General features: G+C 48.8%; 1 protein-coding gene across 2 annotated transcripts in view; it reads left to right on the forward strand.

Moving 5' to 3' along the window:
• LOC128825943 (protein-arginine deiminase type-3-like) overlaps window positions 1-24,011 on the forward strand; it is a 34,818-nt gene that overhangs the window by 4,073 nt on the left and 6,734 nt on the right. Inside the window, exons 2-11 of one of the 2 annotated variants that reach the window (XM_054008833.1) lie at window positions 10,542-10,722; window positions 11,739-11,811; window positions 12,723-12,784; window positions 13,879-13,996; window positions 15,184-15,309; window positions 18,661-18,839; window positions 19,995-20,098; window positions 20,781-20,892; window positions 21,235-21,342; window positions 22,444-22,595. In XM_054008833.1, the coding sequence (XP_053864808.1) occupies window positions 10,542-10,722; window positions 11,739-11,811; window positions 12,723-12,784; window positions 13,879-13,996; window positions 15,184-15,309; window positions 18,661-18,839; window positions 19,995-20,098; window positions 20,781-20,892; window positions 21,235-21,342; window positions 22,444-22,595 (1,215 nt within the window). The remainder of the gene's footprint in view (window positions 1-10,541; window positions 10,723-11,738; window positions 11,812-12,722; window positions 12,785-13,878; window positions 13,997-15,183; window positions 15,310-18,660; window positions 18,840-19,994; window positions 20,099-20,780; window positions 20,893-21,234; window positions 21,343-22,443; window positions 22,596-24,011) is intronic. The other variant, XM_054008834.1, reaches the window with a different exon arrangement.

Below are 24,011 nucleotides of genomic sequence, written 5' to 3' on the forward strand. Positions count from 1 at the left end.
CTGCCTCTTCCAACGATTGGGCCTTCCAGCCATGTCAGAATTTTGTCCACTCCTTCTGGAGTAACAAAGTCCCACCAACAGAAGTTCAATGTTGTTATATCAGGTTTCTGGCCCCAATTCTGGGCCCCATGGTCCTTGCACGCCCTACGCTCAGGGGTTCCAGTCATCCTGTGTCCCCTTGTTCAACCTGTGTCACCCTCCCAGTGGCTGGTAGGGAAATGCAGGCCCTCCCACTACACCAGGTTCCAGCCTGGGGATCCTATAACCAGTAGCCCCAGTCTGCTCAGTCCCACACGTTGCTGCTACTTCCCTGGGCTTTTTCCTACTCAACCTTTCCCAGGTCTTCTCCCCACAACCTCTGTAGGCTCACCTGTCTCTCAGGAGCCCAAATTAAAGCATAATCTTGAACATAGTGCCATAATCTTGAACACTAGAGCTACTTGGCCCGTCTCTATTTCCATCCCTCTTCTGACAGCAGCAGCTCCCTGGTTCTCTTGTGGTCACCAGGCCTACCAATTTACCCTCACTGTGAGCTCAACTGTCAAAAGTCAGTGTCAGGTCATAAGATGTCACAATCACCTCCAACAACAGATAGGGATGGGGAAAGGGAGACAGACTGGATTGGTCCAAACAAAAAGGCCGATTGCTATAACTCTACGTCTGTGTTAGGATCGTGTCTGGTAAACAAGAAAAGCTTGGAACCAAAAATCAGTGAACCAAATGTGGTGTGTTGGAAACAAGGCCTAAATGGTGGACCAGACAATGATGAGATTGGCCACTCCGCCCACCACTCCCTTTGTGGGACCTTCAGAAAAGAGACTTTGGGAGAGATATTGGCTACTGGAGCAAGCTGCACCATCATGGCTGCCTCCCCGACCATCTCCTGGGACCCCCGCGCCTTTGTCATCCCGATCTTGAGAGATGGCCTGACTGGACTGGACCAGCAAGAGGGACCCAGATGACATGGCTCCTGCCACCAGCCCCAGCTGAATTCCAAACACCCCCTGGGACGCAGGGGCGGCTCTATGTTTTTTGCCGCCCCAAGCACAGCAGTCAGGCAGCTGCTGGTGACGCGGATTCGGTGGCGTTTCTGCGGGTGATCTGCCGGTCCCGCGCCTTCGGCGTACCCGCCGCCGAATTGCCGCTGAATCCGCGGGACCGGCGGACCTCCCGCAGGCATACCGCCAAAGGCAGCCTGACTGCTGCCCTCACGGCGACCAGCAGGCCGCCCCCCAGCGGCTTGCCGCCCCAGGCACGCGCTTGCTGCGCTGGTGCCTGGAGTCGCCCCTGTTGGGATGAAACAGGATCGGACTTTAACAACAGCAGCACCTCCAACCTATCTCAACTAACTTCTCTTTTGCCCCAAAGGACAGTAATTATCATCTCTGATATTAGCTGAGAGACTGTCCAACAAGGGGTTTTTCTTTCTAAAAACTCCCTCCAGCTCAAGGAAAGGGAACAAGGGATGTTGTTAAAAAGAGAGGTTTATTTAATACAGTATATTTCGGATGCTTTAACTGTCCTTTTCCTGTATCCTTAATAAAGGGTTAAAAGGATTTCTAATAGTGTGTTTGCCGTGGTACGAAGCAGACCGAGGTCTCTGTATACCAAATTCCGAACCTTCTCTAACGCTGCTTAACGTTGGCCAGTGACTGGATGACGTTAACACCTTTGGCCCATATATTCCATCTAAATAATACAACAGCTCCTCCACAGACTGTCCAGTTGCTCAGGACCCTGGCTTCCTCAACGCTCTCTATGCTACATGCTTCGGGTGATCAAATGTCCCGATTTTATAGGGACTGTCCCAATTTTTGGGTCTTTTTCTTGTATAGATTCCTATTACCCCCCCACCCCCTGTCCCGATTTTTCACTCTTGCTGTCTGGTCACCCTATACATGCTGCAGATGCTAATTCCCTTCAGGCAGCCATTTGGAGTTAAATGCAGAAGGGGAGCCCTGTCTGTGTTAGGGGAAGAGAGGCCAAAGGGTTTGAGTTGCTCTTGGGTTTCCTCTTCCCTGTGCTACCTCACAGTTGTACAGCAGGGAAGTAGATGGGCTAATAGTTTTATAGTTAGCTCAGAAAATGGCCTGGAGTGTCAGTGATTCATACCATAAACTTAGAGCTCAGGCTGTCCTTGGAATCAGAGGAAGGGAGGGAAGCGTCGCTGTTGTGTAACTGCATCCGGCTGCTTGGTGGGCCAGCCACCACCAGGCCTGGAGGAGGGGGACACAGGGGGCGGTTCTGGGCATGACTAGCATGTGGCAGGATTGCCAAACTGAAGAAATCAAGCACCAGGTGATGAGGAATGCACCCAATTAGAGCTGAGTGAATCACTGGCTTTTCTGTTCGGTGACCCAACTGAAACATCCCAACTGCAATTGGTGTGTGTTTCAAACGGAAACTGAACTCTTGTCTTGGTTTGTTTTTTCTTGCTGAAACAAAACAACCGAAAAAATACTTTGTTCGGGTAGAAGGAAACATTTCGCAATGCCGTTAGAAAATGGCAATTTGAAAGGACCCGGCTTCTCTAAAAACAAATCCAAAACAAAATGAATTGCAAAACAATTCAAAAGAACCTGGTTTATTTCAAAACAAAATGGCAAAACGGTTCATTCGGAAAACGCTGAAAGGAAAACGGCTCGGAAACCAGATATCCAAGATTAAGAATCCCCAGTGTATTTTTTTCTCTCTTGTGATTTTTATGAGTTTTTTGGGGGCTGACTCATGAGTCTTTAAGCACTTGGGGTTGGCAACATTGCCAACTATGGTGCCTTTGCTAGAAGCATCATGTCCCAAAAAAGAGCAGGGAACTTCCTGGAAAATACCCACACGTAGGGGCTGAGGGTGGTAGCTGCATTCTTTGCCTGCCAGACTTGACTCCATCCCTGCCAGACCCGTCTCACATCTTGGCTCTCCTGTCTTTAATCATCTTTGTGAGTCTCTGAGTAACAGTTAATACCCAGTCGCTGGGGCTGGGACTGCAAGGTGGGGGAAGCTTTGCTAATCCGTATCTACGTAGGCAGCGACATACTAGTCACAGATTTTTGCGATGTGATCTCATTTGCTCGGTGACTAACGTTTGGCTGTTCCCTCGGTGCAATGGAACCTGTCTCCCAGTCAGTTGGAAAAGCAGTGGGCTGACATGGGTCTGTCATGAGCCTCAACCACAGAACCGGCCGTCCTCGCTAACCGAGCAGCGTGAATTGGCAGGAAAAAACAGCTGCACTCAGGCAGGCTTTTCCTCAAGGGATGATCCTTATAACAAGGAGACAGCCCCTCCGCCAGACTCCCCTTTGCTGCGATGCCCACAAAAAACTGGACAAGGGTTAGGCTGCTGCTGTGCTGGGATCACTGCCAACGTGCTGACCCGTACTGTCTCGGCGTTTCCTTGTACTCTCCTGTCTGTCTGTATCCGTCTGCTGGTTTGTAAGCCCCTTGGGGCAGAGACCGTCTTTTTGTTCTGGATTTGGCCAGCGCCAGGTGCGATGGGGTCCCGGTCCATGCCTGGGGCTCCTAGGGGCTATGGTAACACAAGTAATAAATACACCTCTACCTCGCTATAACACTGTCCTCGGGAGCCAAAAAATCTTACCGCGTTATAGGTGAAACAGCGTTATATCGAACTTGCTTTGATCCACCGGAGTGCGCAGCCCCCCCCCCGCCCCCCCGGAGTGCTGCTTTACCGCATTATATCCGAATTCGTGTTATATCTGGTAGCGTTATATCGGGATAGAGGTGTAATAAAAAGTGAAGGAAACAACCTCCGAGGCTGAGACTTGGCTCAGGCCTGCGAGCTTTGGGAACGGATTCCGACCTTCCAAGGCATCCCCCGCCCTCTGCGCCAGACAAGGGGAAAACTGAGCTGCGTTTAACCCCTGGTTTGCTGGGAACCAGGTAGGGCTACTGGCCATTGTCACCTCATGCAGATGGTCGCCCATGACCAGGGCAGGGGCAGCACTTTCTGCTGAGGTGAGGACGACGGACTGGGAGATCTGTGCCTTTGGAACGCCTGTCTCCTTCCTGACCCTGCACTGCCAAATGGCAGGACAAGCTGGGGCCTGCCAGCAAGCAGGCAGGTATCCTCCATCTGTGGAGGAGGGCTGGAATAAACTTGTTCTCTCTGCTTTATTGATTAGCAGGAAATCTTAACTCCACCTGTTTGGCAACAGCTTGTTTCCTGGGTCAGCTTCTGGCCAGGTGTGACTAATGTTTTCTCTCCAAGAGGTTTGCATGGCTGTCACAGGAAGGATCCTCACCCTAAGCACGGAGACCGTGCTAAGACCGTGACTCATGGGAGTTAACAGGAAAGGTGGATTCTGAATAACAAGCTAGGGCTCCCAACTGTGACAGGTGTCCTCTGCCACTGATGGCTCCAAGGGGCCATTCCGCTGTCACTGGTTAGGAAGGGGGTTGAAAACATGCATCTGAATGATTGAATTAAATGCATAGCTGTCCCTTTCCACATGGACTGGATTGTCTCCGGTCAACCAGCAGTGCTCTGCTTTATGGCACGTCTTCAAGTCACCAGGGCCTGATGAAATACATCCTAGAATACTCAAGGAACCGACTGTGGAGATATCTGAGTCATTAGTGATGATCTTTGAAAAGTCATGGAAGACAGGAGAGACTGCAGAGGACTGGAAAAGGGCAAATATAGTGCCAATCTATAAAAAAGGGAATAAGGACAACCCAGGGAATTACAGACCAGTCAGCTTAACTTCAGTACCCGGAAAGATAATGGAGCAAATAATTAAGCAATCAATTTGCAAACACCGAGAAGATAATAAGGTGATAAATAATAGTCAGCATGGATTTGTCAAGAAGAAATTGTGTCACACCAACCTGATAGCTTTCTTTGACAGGCTAACAAACCTTGAGGATGAGGGGAAGTGGTAGATGTGGTATATCTTGACTTTAGTAAAGCTTTTGATACAGTCTCACATGACCTTCTCATAAACTTAGGAAAATACAATTTAGATGGCGCTAGTATAAGGTGGGTGCATAACTGGTTGGGAAACCGTTCCCAGAGAGTAGTTATCTGTAGTTCACAGTCATGCTGGAAGGGCGTAATGAGTGGGGTCCCGCAGGGTTCGGTTCTGTTCAATATCTTCATCAATGATTTAGATAATGGCATACAGAGTACACTTATAAAGTTTGTGGACAATACCAAGCTGGGAGGGGATGCAAGTGCTTTGGAGGATAGGATTAAAATTCAAAATGATCTGGATAAACTGGAGAAATGGTCTGAAGTAAATAGGATGAAATTCAATAAGGACAAATGCAAAGGACTCCACTTAGGAAGGAACAATCAGTTGCAAACATACACAATGGGAAATGACTGCCTAGGAAGGAGTACTGCAGAAAGGGATCTGGGGGTCAGAGTGGACCACAAGCTAAATATGAGTCAACAGTGTAACACTGTTGCAAAAAAAGCAAACATCATTCTGGGATGTATTAGCAGGAGTGTTGTAAGCAAGACATGAGAAGTAATTCTTCCGCTCTACTCTGCCCTGATTAAGCCTCAACTGGAGTATTGTGTCCAGTTCTGGGCGCCACATTTCAGGAAAGATGTGGACAAATTGGAGAAAGTCCAGAGAAAAGCAACAAAAATGATGAAAGGTCTAGAAAACATGACCTATGAGAGAAGATTGAAAAAACTGGGTTTGTTTAGTCTGGAGAAAAGAAGACAGAGGGGACATGATAATAGTTTTCAAGTACATAGAAGGTTGTTACAAGGAGGAGGGAGAAAAATTGTTCTTGTTAACCTCTGAGGATAGGACAAGAAGCAATGGGCTTAAATTGGAGCAAGGGAGGTTTAGGTTGGACATTAGGAAAAACTTCCTTCCAGAGTAGTTAACCACTGGAATAAATTGCCTAGGGAGATTGTGGAATCACCATCACTGAAGATTTTTAAGAGCAGTTGGACAAATACCTGTCAGGGATGGTCTAGATAATACTTAGTCCTACCATGAGTGCAGGGGACTGGACTAGATGACCTCTCGAGGTTCTTACCAGTTATAGGATATATAAAAAAAAATGGAGATATACCTCTCTCATAGAGCTGGAAGGGACCCCGAAAGGTCATAGAGTCCAGCCCCCTACCTTCACTAGCAGGACCAAGTACTGATTTTTGCCCCAGATCCCTAAGTGCCCCCCTCAAGGACTGAACTCACAACCCTGGGTTTAGCAGGCCAATGCTCAAACCACTGAGCTATCCCTCCCCTGTGAAAGATGCAGCAAGCTTTTTCTGGTCCCAGGTTCAATTCCTTTCTCTGCCACAGACTTCCTGTGTAATCATGGGCAAGTCACTTAAGGGATCATTTTAAAAGTGCCTAAGTCACTTAGACTCTGATGCAGACCTGGGCAAATAACTGATTTTCGGTGCGTTGGCAGTTCTGAAAAAAAAATGGTTTGAGTCGAACTGCATCTGAAAGGTTTCAGACTTTTCCTTGAATTGAAAAAGTTCATTGCAGGCTTGTTCCAGAATAGGGATTTTGAATGTGGGTCTCCCACATCCTAGGTGAGGGGCCTCACCACTGAGCTAAGACCACTGAGCGGCCTTCTACCACCGCTACCGCCTCATCCTCATCTGGTCACTTTGTGAATGGCTCAAGCTAGTCATGTCAAATTTGTCAACACTTTCCATGTGGACCAAATCTTAATTTTTCCTCAAATAACTATTTGTCAGAGATATCTCTCCCAGCTTTATGCCTAGGTCCTGGTGTTTTTTAATGAGACTTAGGCTCCTAAATCACTTAAGCCTCGGAGTCTCTGAGACCCTTCATCTCTCTGTGCCTCAGTTCCACCGCTGTACATTAAAGTCTGAGTCGCTCAGATACTACGGCAATGTCAGCCATAGAAATCCCTTAGATTGATAAAGACCCATGTATTCCCATACGCACCCCTGCACTCCTCCAGTCTTCTAACCGTGCTCAGGAAACCACCACATGGAATAAGGCATTTACAGAGCATAAGAAAGCATTGCTAATTCCAACCACAAACCCGATGCCTTCCTTTATAGGCAGATTTATTACCACTCTCCAATGTGGTATTACCAACGTCTATTCCTACATGCTGCTACAACTGTACCCAGAGAAATGGGGAACAAAGTTGTCACAAGTTAAGGCAACTGCACCTCTGTTCCCCCCCCACCCCAAGGTCCCTCGAGGGCACCCACTCCTGGCTCCTCAGCCATCACCTTTCTCAGGCAGAGACCAGTGTCTCTCTTCCTCCTGATTGGGGTTTTTCCAGGCTGCAGAATTCCCTGCCTATACTGTGATATCCCCAGCAAGCCAGATTGCTTAAATGGGCCAGTGTCTGCACTTTGCTTTCTCTTAGAAGGCTAGGAACAATGTAACTACCAGCAGTCTCAAGTTACCACACAGTCCTTCCTAAGCAAGCACCTTCATTCTTAAGGTAAAAGCATTACAGAGAAAACATATTAAAATAATAAAGATCCTGCACATGTGCTAATAGGCCTACCAGAGATCACCCCCCAACTCCAGCAGGGGCTCTGGTAGGAGGCAGTCCTTCAAACTCCCCCCCATGGTGTGGTTACATAACAGCCTTAGCTCAGAATTAACACCACCATGAATAGCTCAGGCTACGTCCACACTACAAATCACTTTGATGCAACTTACATTGCTCAGGGATGTGAATAATTGATGCTCCTGAGTGACGCAAGTTACACCGACTAAGCGTCCGTGTAGACAGTGCCATGGCAGTTGGAGAGCTTCTCCCGCAGACATAGCTACTGCCTCTCGTGAAGGCAGGAGTCATTAAGCCAATGGAAGAGCTCTCTCCCGTCAGCTTAGAGTGTCTTCACCAAAAGCATGACATCGGTGCAGCTGGCGCTGCTGTAAATGAAGCCGTGCAGACATAGCATTAATCTTTCCTTTATACTGCATGGGCCTTTGACCTTGAGATTCCAAGGACAGGCAATCACCAGACAGTGATCTCCTTCTCAGGACACAACTTCCAAAGGCTGGGTTTTTGCATAACCAGAGGTGGGAATTTGCATTCAACTCCCCGTAGAGATTCCCCAGGCAAACCACTTGACATTATTTGTCCCCAAAGCCCATTCTTGTCTGGCACGTTGTTCATTACAGTCCTTTGAAGTTCACAACACTTCCCGGGGTTCAAGCCCCCTCTGCTTCCTAGGAAGAGGCTCCATACAATCTCAACCCACAATAATACATAAACCACATGTAAAAATACATTTAATACAATGGGCCCCAAACACACAAACTTAATTCAGTAAGAACAACAAAGAGTCTGGTGGCACCTTAAAGACTAACAGATTTATTTGGGCATAAGCTTTCGTGAGTATAAACCTCACTTCTTCGGATGCATAGAGTGAAAGCTACAGATGCAGGCATTATATACAGACACATGGAGAGCAGGGAGTTACTTCACAAGTGGTGAACCAGTGTTGACAAGGCCAATTCAATCAGGGTGGATGTAGTCCACTCCCAATAATAGATGAGGAGGTGTCAATTCCAGGAGAGGAAAAGCTGCTTCTGTAGTGAGCCAGCCACTCCCAATCCCTATTCAAGCCCAGATTAATGGTGTTGAATTTGCAAATGAATTTTAGTTCTGCTGTTTCTCTTTGAAGTCTGTTTCTGAAGTTTTTTTGTTCAATGACAGTGACTTTTAAATCTGTGATAGAATGACCAGGGAGATTGAAGTGTTCACTTACTGGCTTGTGTATGTTACCATTCCTGATGTCCGATTTGTGTCCATTTATTCTTTTGCGGAGGGACTGTCCGGTTTGGCCAATGTACATGGCAGAGGGGCATTGCTGGCACATGATGGCATATATGACATTAGTGGATGTGCAGGTGAATGAGCCCCTGATGGTGTGGCTGATGTGGTTGGGTCCTCTGATGCTGTTGCCAGAGTAGACATGGGGACAGAGTAGGCAACGAGGTTTGCTACAGGGATAGGTTCCTGGGTTGGTGTTTCTGTGGTGTGGTGTGTAGTTGCTGGTGACCCTCCGCAAAAGAATAAATGGACACAAATCGGACATCAGGAATGGTAACATACACAAGCCAGTAAGTGAACACTTCAATCTCCCTGGTCATTCTATCACAGATTTAAAAGTCACTGTCATTGAACAAAAAAACTTCAGAAACAGACTTCAAAGAGAAACAGCAGAACTAAAATTCATTTGCAAATTCAACACCATTAATCTGGGCTTGAATAGGGATTGAGAGTGGCTGGCTCACTACAGAAGCAGCTTTTCCTCTCCTGGAATTGACACCTCCTCATCTATTATTGGGAGTGGACTACATCCACCCTGATTGAATTGGCCCTGTCAACACTGGTTCTCCACTGTGAAGTAACTCCCTGCTCTCCATGTGTCTGTATATAATGCCTGCATCTGTAACTTTCACTCTATGCATCCGAAGAAGTGAGGTTTATACTCACGAAAGCTTATGCCCAAATAAATCTGTTAGTCTTTAAGGTGCCACCAGACTCTTTGTTGTTTTTGTAGATACAGACTAACACGGCTACCCCCTGATACTTAATTCAGTAAGGTTTCCCAAGACTATTGCAGGAAATTGCCACGTCTGTCACAGAGATGATTGGTAAAGTCTCTAAGTATTTTTCTTCGGGTGTAAATGAATTGGTTGTCCCTACCACCCACTCCCCCCGTCCCCCAATTGTGGGTCAAAAACTTGATCTAAATTGGGGAAATATTACCGGAGTGAATATGTGTACATCGTTAATGGTGCTCATGGATATGTAGCGTAGTCCCTGGGTTTTGTAGGACTAGTAAGACTACTTGTGCACTGTAAACCAGTGGCTCTCAGCCTTTCCAGACGACTGTACCCCTTTCAGGAGTCCGATTTGTCGTGTGCACCCCCATGTTTCACTTCACTTAAAAACTACTTGCTGACAAAATCAGACATCAAAATACAAAAGTCTCACAGCACACTATTACTGAAGAGTTGCTTATGGTCTCATTTTTAACCATATCATTATAAAATAAATCAATTGGAATATAGATATTGTACTTACATTTCTGTGTATGGTAGATCGCGCAGTATGAACAAGTCACTGGATGAAATTTTAGTTTGCATTGACTTCGCTAGTGCTTTTTATGTAGCCTGTTGTAAAACTAGGCAAATAGCTAGATGAGTTGCGCCCCAGGAAGATCTCTGCGTACCCCCAAGGGTACGTGTACCCCCGGTTGAGAACTGCTGCTGTAATCAGTTTCCTTTGTGCAGCTTTTGACACCAGATCTCAGCTGTACTTGCCCACACCAAAATACTGAATAAAATCTGCCTCCCTACAGCACCGTCTCCTGCATCATGGAGTACGGACTCCTGCAGGTTACAGCAGAAGCTTCTGTGGGTGCCACCTACTGCACCCCCAGTCTTTGCCTTTACCGCGGAATTCTCTCGCCTTAGAACAGGAGTGGTCACATGACCACAGTGTAGTTGTCTGGCTCCGTAGCGTCTTCACGGAGCTGAAGTCGGGAGCGGACGGGATTTCCAGCTGCGACGGTAACCGAATGTCATCCTCTGCCTCAGATCAGCCCCGAAGGACGCTACGTCGTTCGATGTCCGTGGCACCCCTGGTGTTGACGTCTATATTGTCCACAACCCTCAGGTTGCCAAGGTACCGACGTGCGTGCCCAGATGGCCCCTGGATGCCGGGGTGGAGGTGGTGGTGACTATGAAGGCACCGAGCAATGCTGTCAATGATAACAAGGTGAGTTTGTCATGGAGGGGGAAATGCACCCTTGGAAAACACAATGTCAAACTTCCACTAGCAGAAGAGCAAAGAGCTGTTACTTGGGACTTGGACCAGGCAAAAGGGTGTTTGAAGTTGGTCAGCAGACACTGTGCCTTGGCTGGTGAGATGTCTGCTCGCTAAGGGTGCCCACGTCCTGGGCATTAGATTGAGCGGGGTATCCCATGAATCCCTGGGCGATGCGTTTCCGTACGGGACTTTCGTCACTTCACTGACCGAGAGAACAGCCCAGTTGTAAAACCGCTTCATTTCAGCAGCCTGGACCTGTTGCTTTGGTCCTACGTGCTGATGGGTTGTTTATTATTTAGCCTCATTATCCTGTTGTGCATTTCCCCAAGGGAGCAACATGACTCTAATCTGCATTAGTATTTGTATTACAGTAGCACCGACAGGCCGCCTTGTGCAAGGTGCTGTACGAACACACTGAGAGACCGTCCCTGCCCACAAGAGCTTCCTAAATTAGTGGTTTTCAAGATTTTTTTCCATTTGCAGACCCCTCAAAAATTTTGAATGGAGGTGCAGACCCCTTTGGAAATCTTAGACATCATCTGCCGACCCCCAGGGGTCTGCGGACCACAGGTTGAAAACCACTGGTCTAAATGGAGAAGACAGGCAGTGGGCTAAAGGAAGTATAATCCTCATTTCAACAGAAGGGGAACAGGGACAGAGAGAATAAGGGACTTGCCTGATGGCACGGAGCCACGAATTGAGCCCAGACCTCCTGAGTCCCGGCCCAGGTCCCAAGCCACATGACCGTCCTCTCGGTCTTAAAATAGTGAATTTTAATGAAGGAGTCATCTGCACAGCACTCCTGGTTGCTCCCAGCGTAGAAAGTGGAAGACCATGTGCAAGACTCGCACTCTGGTCTCATCTGTGGCAGCGTTCTGTCCCCAGGCTGTATCTGTTTTACTCTTCGCTTCGCTACAGGCGATGGTGTCCTGAAAGTGGTAGTGCTGATCGTGGTGTCTTTGCAGGTTAGGATTTCATACTATGGGCAAGATGGGGGGACTCCTGTACACAGAGCCATGCTCTACCTTACCTGTGTTGGTAAGTGGAACCTAAGAATCCATCTGTTCAATGAACTCAGCCCCAAAGTACCACTCCCTTCACTGGGTAGGAGGGTGGGAGGACACGTTTTCTATGCTGGTTTCTGGGTACGCTGGCAAAAATATGAGTAGGGGAGGGTGGAAGTGGGGCACAGAAATTTCAATTTTTCAGTGGAAATTCAAAAGCCAAAATATTTCCATTTGGAAATGCTGCAACAGTGACTCCTGGGAGTTATAGCTTGGGTGCCTCATGCTCTCATTCTCTTCTGTAGGCTAGGATCTCTGGTTAAACTACATCTTCCAGGAAGCACCACTGTGTCCCCCTTGGGGAGGGGGCTGGTGCATTATGGCTGTCGCTGGCAATGGTGCATCCTGGGAGGTATAGTCCAGCCAGGAGCCTGGACCACAAGGGATAATGGGGATAAGAGGCACTTGGACTACAGCTCCCATAAGGCACCATGGCAGCATTCCCACCGATTGGAACTATTTCAGTTTTTGGGTGTTCTGTTTTTCAAGGAAAAAAATCAAAATGTTCGGTGGAAAGCAAATGCTTTTCGTGAATACTTTTATTTAGTCAAAGACAGTTTTGATGGAAAACTTTTAAGCAGCCCTGCTTATAGGGACAGGCTAGCTAATCTGAGCCCCATGCTTCAACAGAGACCGGTTCCCTTGTCACTCACACCTCTCCCCATTGAGCTGTGTTCAGTCCAGGCCTTGTTTTGCCCTGTGGCTATGGGGGTTGCCCACTTTTAAAGAAGCTTATAATGGCACATACCCACCGAAGGATCCCCCTTTGTCTCTGCTCTTGGTACTGAAGATCCCAAGCCTGGCTAGAACATGGTCAAGTCCAGTCCATTGGTTCTCAGTGCCTTCCAGCCTGATGGGTTGTCTCCTTCTCTTGTGCCATTGCAGACATCTCCCTGGATGCTGATACAACTCGCAGTGGGGCGGTGAAGCGGAAAACAACAGATAAGGTAAGTATGATTCATCTTGGTACCCAATAAGGGAGACCAGTAGGCTGAGTAAATTCTGAGCTGAGCATCCCAGAGCTCCCCAGCAAAGTATCGAGAGTAAAGGAGACATGCTATGGATCATGGTTTATCTAGTACTGTGGGCTGCAGCCTAGAGCACCAGCAGGTGACCTGCAGGGAGCATTAAAGAAGCTACAACAGTGTTATTTAGGGGTTTGTCTACATGGGGAGGCTCAGGAAAATTAATCTGAATTAATTAAAGGTGTGAAGTTTAAGTGGATTAGTTAAACGACATTAAACCCCTGTGTGAACACGCTCATTCAGAATTAAAGTGGCCTTAATTCAATTTATTAATTCACTTTGGAAGTTAATTCAACAAAACTGAATTAATTAGGGATAAGAGCTTCTACAAAGGGGTTTAATGCATTTAACTAATCGATTTAAAATTCACACCTTTAGTTAATTTGGATTAATTTTCCTGAGTGTCCCTGTGTAGACAAGCCCTAAGTGATTTTTTGTTGTTGGAAAATGTCAGTTCATCAAAACAAACTTTTCACAGGAAAGGGTCAGTTTTGACAATTTTTTTGCCTTGGGGAAAAAAAAGTCTGAAAAGTTTGGAGATTGTTAACATTTGGTTTTGACATTTCCAAGATGAAAAATATTAGTTTTCTGGGTTTCATGTAGAAATTTAAGCTAATTATAGTAAAAGGAGTAACCAAAATGTTTCTAAATGATTGAAGTGTTTCAATTGACACAAACATTGTTGATATCTCAGAAATTTTCCTGGGATGGGAAGACAGTCCTCCACCCAGCTGTATCAGTAGGACCCTGGGTCCCAGTCCTATGCTCAAACCACAGCACTTGCCTTACAACATTGTATGTGTGTGAAGTTCATATATTTCTGAGTTGGGACTGGGTAACGTGGAGAACAGCTGGGAGGAAACAGTTTCCAGAGGGGCTAGCACAACAGGAAGCAGCTATGTCACATGCCTGTCCTCTTGGCTTTTATTACTCTGGTAGTGAAAAGAATTGGGTTCCAGCTCTCTGGTCTTGTTCCTTGTTTCCGTACCAAGCCTGTCTTTGTCCTGCCTCTGCAGAGAGAGTGGACGTGGGGCCCAGATGGGCAAGGAGCTATCCTGCTAGTGAACTGTGATAGGGACGACCCAAAGTCCTCGGATATGGACAACATGGATTTCTGTGTGCGATCGTACGCAGGTACTGGCTGGGAATGGAGCACTGCTTTTGGAATGGGCATTAATCAGATGATGCAGAATGTTTGAAATTCCAGCCAGGTCAGGCCAGGCCAGAATGCAAGATGTTAGCTGAGTCCTAAGAAGAAACTACACCTATATAAAAGGGAGTAGTGAGGGTATGAACACTGGACACTAGCCCAAGGAGTGGTCATGGGCTCCACTCATCAGAGCTAGGCCTGGAATTTCATGGCCCACATCCATGAATTGCTACCAGTAGAGCTATAAAACATGTACCCGGAAAATGCCCAGGTAGTCCACTGTAACCGCCGCTTATCAGGATGTCTTGCTTATTCCGAACACGGCTCCAGGCACATCCAAGGTATCTCGATGATATCATAGGAACTGCAAAAATGTTTGCGAAGTGGCTGTGTAAGAAGTGTAACCCTCTAACTGAGCCCTGTGACTGGTCATGTAATGAGACTGCTCGAGCGTAGGTCAATTTTCAACCTATAGCTGGTCTACCTTCTAGGGAAGCCTAGATGTTGGGTGCCTCTTATGGAAGAGCATGTTCAAGATAAGCAGGGGCGTTTATTTTACTTTGTGATGCTACTAACCTTAAGGCGCAAGTCTCTTAAAAATAACCCTGTTGAATGGAATAGCCAAGGGGGCATATCTCCTCTTCTCTCTCTTGGGTATCCAACCACTTCTAGTTTTGATTTTTGGAGGGTCACCTCTGTCTCTCCAATGCTAAAGAAGAGACACCTGGCTTGACAATAGAGCTTACAGCCTTCCCTAACCCACACCTGAAAAAAGGAACACAACAGAAACTGATGGGGGTGGGCAAAGCACAGGGGTCCCGTGTTCCAATGCTCTAACCTCATAGCTTCAGAATGAGCTGCAATTTCCTCCTTTAGCACCAGCCCAGAAGAAGCGATTTCCGGGAAATCATTTCCCCATCCCTCTTTGATACAGTCGGTGTATATATACAAGGGTCCTATCAGACATAGCATTACCTGAGAGGTAGAGTTTCTATAGGGGGATCACATACACTATGGACCAGATCCTCAGTGGGTGTACATTGACGTTGGTGGGACTAGGCTGATAGGCAGTAGCTGAACGTTAGGTTCCAGAGACGTGATGATCCAAATCTGAAAGCAGCCCCTTTAATAAGCCCCACTCTTTTCTCTTTTGGTCTCCTCTTACTCTCAGACCTTCGGGACATGTCATGTATGATCTTGAGAACTCAAGGCCCCGATGCAATCTTTGATGACCACAAGTTGGTTCTTCACATTTCCGTGTCAGACGCAGACAAAGTGGGTGTTTTCCACGCTCGGGGTGAGTATCTGGCCTTCTGGCTGCTGCGGGCTTGGAATTACAGCTCCGGGCCGAGACATGCTGAGTGTCTAAAACTGGGGTAGGCAACCTATGGCACGCGTGCCGAAGGCGGCACGCGAGCTGATTTTCAGTGGCACTGCCACTGCCCGGGTCCTGGCCACCGGTCCAGGGGGATCTGCATTTTAATTTAATTTTAAATAATAAAATAATAATAGTATATGGAGATATACCTATCTCCTAGAACTGGAAGGGACCCTGAAAGGTCAAGTCCAACCCCCTGCCTTCACTAGCAGGACCAAGTACTGATTTTGCCCCAGATCCCTAAGTGGCCCCCTCAAGGATTGAATTCACAACCCTGGGTTTAGCAGGCCAACGCTCAAACCACTGAGCTATTCCTCCCCCCATGAAGCTTCTTAAACATTTTAAAAACCTTATTTACTTTACTACGACAATAGTTTAGTTTTCTATTACAGACTTGTAGAAAGAGACCTTCTCAAAACGTTAAAATGTATGACTGGCACACAAACCCTTAAATCAGAGTGAATAAATGAGGACTTGGCCCCCCACTTCTGAAAGGTTGCCGACCCCTGGTCTAGAATTCTCTCTGCCTGTGTGCCGCTGCGTTACAATGCAGTCTTGCATGACCCGATAACCTACTCTGGAGAGCGGTAACACTTCAACAGCCTGCTACACAGCAAGCGGAAGAGGGAGGTAGTAAAAATTGGCTGGAATATTGAATCCATCCAAGGACCTGCTCCTGCTCCCTGTGAAGCACGTGCGAGCTTTGCTACTGACTTAAAGGGGAGCAGGATCGAGTTCTAACTCTGCCCTTCAGTTAGCTGTTCCCCTCAGGAAGGCTGCTCTCTGCATCCAGGTCCATTTACCGCCACACTTTCTCCCCAGTCTCGCAAACACTTCCACATACGGCACGCTGCTGGCCTGGCTCCCCAGCTCAGGGAAGACCAACAACAGGCCCCAAAGCTGGTCCGGCCCTTCCTGCAGGGCATGGTTTTATTCTTCAGGCACAAACCCCGCAGCATATCAAAAGAAAGCTATTCCTCCAGCCAAACCAGGCTTCAGTGGCTTTTCCCAGCGTCTTCCCTCCTACTCCAGGGCCTGTCGGCATCCCTCCAGCAGCGCTCAGGCCTGGACAGGACAAGGAATCTCCTGTCCGCTTCCCAGCTGGGTCTGCTCATCCCCCTCCCTGTTTGGAAAAAGACTCCATCCCCAAACAGGGCTGGGGGTGGGAGGTCCCAGGGCCCCGGCCCTTAAAGAGGCAGACTACCCTATTACTCTCAGGCTCAGCTCGAAGCGTGTGAATACTTCCATTGACTCAAGTGGGACCATTCAGGTGCTTTAACTTGTGCCTGGATGTTTGCACAGTTGGGGTTTTCTATTGTATTGTTTGAGAAACAGTGGCCTACCCCTGGAGTGGGGGAACTCACAGGCCCTCTTTGCACTCCAGGACGCTCCTGAGCAGCACTGGAGGCTCATGGCCAGAGTGCAGTGCCGTGATGATACAGAAGGGGACAGAGTTAAGGGTATCTGGTCGTTCTTAACTGTTGCACTTCTCTGCTTTTTTTGAGTACTCCTCCATGACACCTTAACATACTTTTAGTGCAACATCCTAGTGTAAGCAAATGTCACTGCTGTCCATTATGGGTGTCTGCAGTGCTGCCGGGCCAGACTTTGTCCTGACACCACCCCTGCTAGTGTGCCAGATGCCCCACAGCAACTGAGACCATTACTCCTTGTTCTGTCATCTGCCACCACTGAGAACAGTCTAGATCCATCCTCTTTAGAACCCCCTTTCAGGTAGTTGAAAGCAGCTATCAAATCCCCCCTCATTCTTCTCTTCTGCAGACTAACCAATCCCAGTTCCCTCAGCCTCTCCTCGTAAGTTATGTGCTCCAGCCCCCTAATAATTTTTGGACTCTTTCCAATTTTTCCACATCCTTCTTGTAGTGTGGGGCCCAAAACTGGACATAGTACTCCAGATGAGGCCTCACCAATGTCCAATAGAGTGGAATGATCACGTCCCCCGATCTGCTGGCAATGCCCCTACTTCTACAAGTCCCCAAAGTAAGAGAAAAGCAAGAAGTCAACATAGGGTTGGCCGATGAGGCTTTGGCACCCGACCTTTCTGTTTAGGGCCTGTGTTCAAACCCGACTCCCTGGGTCCGGTCGTCCTGTCCACAAGCTGTCCCAGACTCCTGGCTCTACCCAGGCTTCCCTCACCACGGGGGGAGAAGGGAGGTAAGAGCTCTGTCTCCTTCCTGGTCAGTCCCAAACTGAGCTGGGGAGTTAAAAGGAGATGGCCCAGCTCAGTTTGGGTGATGCCTCTTAAATATCGTCAGTAAGCTGCTAGGTGCGACTGCACCCCGGGCTGTGTAAATGGATACAATGATCAAAACTGGGGCTGTCCCTGGGTTCTGCTGTAATAATGGGGTGGGGGGAGATAGCAGGTTGGGAAATAAATGGTGAATAAACCCCTCCAATCTGTCCTGCTGCTGTTCGTAGGGTCCGACTATTCATTGTGAACATTCAGCGACTCCTGGGGGGCTTTGAAATGCTTCACCCATCCTGAAAGTGTCATGAATTCAGAGCTGAAATGCACGGCCCACTGTTTGTCATGAGCTAGGCTCCTGTATCAGTTATCCAGTCCAGGAGCAGATTCAATAACGTGACCCAGCACTCTATGTTCAGTTCTCAAACCCATCCCCGGAAAACTACTCGTCCAACCAAATACATTGGGCAGCTGATGGGGCTGGTTCACCTCTGAAATCCCAAAGCTACCATTGACTGGATGCTCTCTGTCTAGCTCTAAAAGATTACGAAGCTGTTTTCAGGCCTTTGGGTAACATCACCTCTATCCACTGGCCTTTCCTCTTGTAAATTCCAGTCCAAACTAGAGGCTGATGCAAAGCCAGCAAGACCGCTTCCAGGCCGGTAAAGCATCTCTCATGTGATTGAAGTCATCAGACTAAGTCTAATCCCTCTGGCCTTTGAAAACTGGCCCCAGTTGCTAGCATTGGTGTATTTGCACCAGTGTAGGCTGCAATTTACACTGGTGGATTTAACTCCTGTGCGAGGAATTCGGTCCACTACTGCAAATCATGGCATCGCCTGTCTCCATGACGGGTTTGCACCGGTGCAGCTACACTGCTGGGGCTAATTCTCCATGTAGACAAGGCCCTACACAAGGTCTAGTCCAACCGTCCAACAATGCACTTCCTGTCACGTCTGGAAGCTTGATCCCCAGGGGCTGGGAACAGCCGCGCTACCTCTGCTCGCTCCCTTGTGCTCAGTGTGGTTCCCCCGACAGGTCAGTAAACTCCTCTACATTCATAGGCGATGACGTTCTCCACCAGTACGAGCACGTGCTGGGGTCAGATGAGCTCTCCTACGTCGTGGACCGTCCCAGCGGACAAGAAGAGGACACCTTCTATGTGGAGGGTTTGGCCTTCCCGGACGCTGACTTCTCCGGGCTGGTTGCCTTCCACGTCACGCTGCTGGATGCCCCGGTTGAGGTACAGTAAGCCGCTGAGCTCACTTGGCCTGCGCCTATCTGGGCTGGAGAGAACAAAAGCGCCGCAGGGCGGCTTCTCTAGCGGGAGTGCTGCCTGTCCACCACACCCCTCGGTGGCGCAGCAGCTGCAAGGGCTGAGCCTCGGCCCGCTGGATCTTAAAGCCTGAATCTCTACGAAGGTTCAGCCAGGGCTGAGGTAGGCCTGTCAGCCACTGCACGTGGCCTGACCATCACTGGAGGAGGCCAGAGCACCGTACAGCGTGGGTGTAGGAGATCGAGGCCTGGGGACTGAAGGGCTCGTGTCCCCCTCCTCTGAGCTGGGTGTTTCAGTCATGGAACGGTTCAGCTTTGGAGTCCTGCAGCTGGTGCCAGGCCGCTGGCTGCTAGCCGGCAGGATTAGCCTTTGCAGAATTGATGTCTCTGGTGGGTCGTCCAAAGGAAAAGCTGCTTCTAGACAGGCTTGTTGGAGGGCTTGGGGAGAGGGAATCGAAACTCAACAGCATCGGAACAACACATCCCACAGCCCCTAAAACCAGCAGGGCCGGCCGCCGTCTCAAAGCCCAACGGGGTAAATGAGTGGTATGCTCTCCCAGTGGGCAGCTTGGTCCATAACTGTTGCTATGGAGATCTCTGTGCCAACCTCCTCGGTACTAACGAAACACGCTGGCAAAGAGTGTGTGCCGTGGCCACAACTAGTAGCCAGTTCACTAGGGGATAACTACCTACAACTGCCGCCAACTAACGGAGTTGCTTCTTTAGCTGAAGTGATAGCAGGCTTTAGCAGCAAAGGTCGTTGGTTTGACCCATGCTGGGGGCCATAACACTGGTGGGGGAAGGCAAAAATGTCCTGGCTGGATGAGGGGCTACCCCAGCTGAGCCCATGGTTTTGATGCTAAAACACTTAACAGGAGGAAACTGCTTCTGGATAGCAACTAAATCGAGGTCTCCTGCCATTTGAGCCAGGCCTGAGCCTCCCCTTCCTTCTGAGCAGAGGCGCTGAATGTCCATGTGAGAGACTTGAATTACAGTGGGTAAAGGGCCAAAATGCATGGGAGCAGCAAAGGGACAGATAAAAGGCATCACTTTGCCCTCCACAGAGGACTTTGAAGTTGGACTAAGATCCATCAATCACCCCTTGGTTTTTTTCCTCCCATAGAATCTTCCCGAGACCCCGATTTTCACAGACACGGTGGTTTTCCACATGGCTCCCTGGATAATGACCCCCAACACTCAGCGGCCTCTGGAGGTCTTTGTCTGCAGGTAAGGCCCGGATGGGTCAGTTGCCATGGGGAAATGGGCCGAGCTGTCGTTTTCTACCCAGGGGCTTGATCCTGCAAGGTGCTGAGCCCTCTGCCCGGTCCAGCGCAGCCCTTCAGCACACGCGTAACATCAAACACGTGCGTAGCCCCGTTGACTTCGATGGGCTTTGGATCAAGCCCCCAGGGCCTAACTGGGATTTAAGAGCAAGCCAGGTTGGAAGAGGCTGCCCCCAAAGACCTCTACTCGGGGACCCAGCCCATATTAGGATGGGCCTCTTTGGGCGCGTGGGGAAGTCAGACTGTGGAGACCTTACAACTGTCCCTGGTCCTGTCATGTCTGGAATCGCTTGGACTGTTTCCGTCAACACACCCTTGTGCCATGGGAGGGCAAGAACACCTGGGCCAAAAGCCCCAAGTGGTGGTCGTGAGACTGATGGGTGAAAAATTCCCTCTTGAGACCCAGAAAAGGGGCTCGGCTACTCTCAGGCACCAAGCCGATTAGCGCCTCGTTAATGTACTAAATCCCCTGTTGGATAAATAACGGTCGCCCAATCCATTCCCCACTGTTGTTTGACCTGGGCCTTCTGGGATCTCCCCAGTGACGGGCTTTCTTTGGGGTGGCGGGAGAGTGTGTGTCTGTCCCCTAGTTTAGGCCTCACTCTCCTCCCCCGTTTCATTCCCAGCGTGAGCGACAACGCCGACTTTGTAGAAGCCGTGAGCGAACTCGCCAGAAAAGCCCGCTGCAAGCTCACCATCTGCCCAGAGGTGGAGAACCGGAACGACCGCTGGATCCAGGTCAGACCGCCGGGAGCGGGAAAGCCAAATGCACGGGCCCTGCGTCTCTGCTGCCTGGCGGAGTCATTGATGGCTGCCGGGTGGCGTTTTGTGCCCTTGTGACACGGCTGTCAGTCACTCAGTGCAGAGCACTGAGCACCAGAACACACTAGGACGAAGTGAAGAACGTGCCTGGTCTCTAAGCTGCCGCAAAAGGGTCTTTTCAGCAGTGGTACAACAGCAATCCCATGTGGGCTTGATCCAAAGCCCATCCAAATCGACAGCAATCAATTCTGCAGGTTCTGGTGGAAGCCCCGTATTGGCTGGCTGTTTATTTGCCATTCTCTTTGTCCCCTCTAACAGGACGAGATGGAGTTTGGCTACGTGCAGGCTCCCCATAAAATGTTTCCCGTGGTCTTCGACTCACCCAGGGACCGAGAGCTGCAGGACTTCCCTTTTAAGAGCATCTTGGTACGTGACGCTGTCTAGCGGTGCCAGCACTCAATTTAACACCAACTCGTTGGAAAGTTTGTGTTGAAAGGCTTTGGGTTTTGTGGGCAGAAAATGCATTTTTCCAGCTATTGAGACATTTTGAAAAATGCATCGATTTTGACTAGATTTCATTTAAAAAATGGAATGGAGTGTTTTTCAGAATAGAACATTTCAATTTTTCATTTTGAAAGAACTTTCCAAGACTAAATCCATTTTCTTTTTTAAATACGCCTCTGCCCCAATATAACACGAATTCGGATACAACGCGGTAAAGCAGTGCTCCGGGGGGGCGGGGCTGCGCACTCCGGCAGATCAAAGCAAGTTCGATATAATGTGGTTTCACCTATAACGCGGTAAGATTTTTTTGGCTCGCGAGGACAGCGTTATATCGGGGTAGAGGTGTATAATTTTTGTTTAAAGTTAAAGGTCAAAATCAACATGAAATGTTGGGGATTTTATCAAAATGTTTTGATCGACCCGAAACAAACTTTTTGGGGTCATTTTGTTTAGCAGAAAATGTTGGTGTGTTATTTTTGGTGAAATAGAAAATCCCGTTTCCGTCCAGCTCCGTGCCCCTGCGATGGAATTCTGACTCCTTGGAGGGCTGTAGGACCAACTCAGATTCTGTTCTTCACAGCCAGTTGTGCAGCCCTGTTAACTTGTATTCAAAATACTAAGCCTAGGCCTCTGTAGGGTTTTCCGTCCACGGACCTCAAGTCGTTTGCAAAGGGTGAGGGGAGCATGCCTTCATTTTACATATTGGGAAACTGAGGCACAGAGACAAAGTGACTCAACCAAGGTCTTACAGGGAGTTGGTGGCAGAGCTGGGAATAGAATAATGTAGGTTTGACTTGCCATGCTGTACCCAGTCCACTGGACCATGGTGCCTCTTTATTTGGCCACTCCAGACAGAGCTTTTAGCACCAACACCAGCCCCACGAGGCTGCGACTTTAACTGCTTCAATCGCAGCAGGGTGCAATGTATCTTGTGCCGCATACCCATTTTAGGCCTGGGCCTCACCTCGTCTGAGTTACGCAATTCACTGTTCTCAATTTCATTGTCCTCTTGTTCCCCGGAAGGGCCCCGATTTTGGCTACGTGACCCGAGAACCTTATAATGAAACGGTCTCCGGCCTCGACTCTTTTGGGAACCTGGAAGTCAGCCCTCCAGTGACCGTCAGAAGGAAGGAGTATCCCCTGGGGAGGATCCTCATTGGCAGCAGCTTCCCCAGGTGAGAGGCGTGAGCGTGGTTCGGGACCGCATGCGCCTAGGGGGTCAGCATCTCCTCCCAGCTGAGCTCAATAGGAGTCGTTGTGGCAACAAGACAAAGTTACAAGTGCTACAGCTTTCCAGGTGCACCAGTGGAATATCAGTGCCAGGGGAGCAGAGGATGAAGGGAAGCATGGCAGTAGGGAAAGTGGCAGCTCTGGATATAGACACACAGAGAAAGGGGTACAACCTACTCCCATCCCACAGCAAGACGGATATTTAACGACTGAATTGCTCGTTCCTATGCAGACAGTCGGCGGCAGGAACTAGCGAATTCCTCCATGCCTACTGCTGCAGTCCTTCGCTTAATTCATCACAGAACTGTCTTACACTGGTGGAGCACCCACTAATCAGGATTATAATTTATTATTTGCATTGTGGTAGGATGCAGGAGCCCTAGTCTTGGGCCAGGATCCCAATGTGCTAGGTGCTGTACAAATAGCAAACAAAAAGCTGGTCTCTGTCCCAAAAAGCTGACAGAAGTACCTCATGACATGCCATGCACCACAGGGACGTCCAAGTATTTTAAACACTGGGTCTACCTTTTAACGGACATCCCTTATTTGATGCCTAATATCCTGCAACTAGTATCCAATAAAGCTACCCAGAAGCATCTGATGAGCTAATCAGTGTGTGGTCAAGCAATAATTATGTCCAGGCTTCTACCGTGACTCTATCAGCTGGCCACATTGAGATGTGGGATCACTTAAAAAATGAGCTTTGCTCCATATTTGGCCTAGGCATTTTGTGTGTGTCCTTGCAACGTAGGTGCTGGGGCTGCCACAGACATTCAGACTGGAAATGAGGGATAAGTTTTTAACAGTGAGCGTCATTAACCATGAGAACAATTTACCAAGGGTCCTGGTGGGTTCCCCAATGAGAGAGAGATGCTTTCGACCATACACAGGGGCAGCACTTTCTGCTGAGGTGAGGAGGACGTGCTGGGAGAACCTGGAGGGCCCAATCGACCATACACAGAACTTGAGGAAGAGATCAAAGACATTACTTCACCCGCCTTGTCGCTCTAATAGCCGGAGACCAACACGACTACAACAACACTGCATACAACCGTGGTAGAACCATAGACATGTGGGGCTGAAAGGGACCTCTGAGGTCATCTAGTCCACCCCCTGCGCTAAGGCAAGATTAGGCACACCTAGAGATTAAGTCCCGTGCTGGCCGCTGCACAGCCATAGCTAATGAAAAGACAGGCTGCAAGCCCTTGGCGGAAGCGACCAAGTAAAGCAGCATCACCAGGAACCCTGGCCTAATGGAGGCGGATTCTAGGCACACATTAGACAAGGTGCAGCTGAGACGATTTCAGGATAATTCGAGTTGTTGGCCTCAGCTTCCTGGCAATGTATTACGTAAACCACGA

Source organism: Malaclemys terrapin, chromosome 19 (genome assembly GCF_027887155.1).
Source record: "Malaclemys terrapin pileata isolate rMalTer1 chromosome 19, rMalTer1.hap1, whole genome shotgun sequence".
NCBI lineage: Eukaryota > Metazoa > Chordata > Testudines > Emydidae > Malaclemys > Malaclemys terrapin.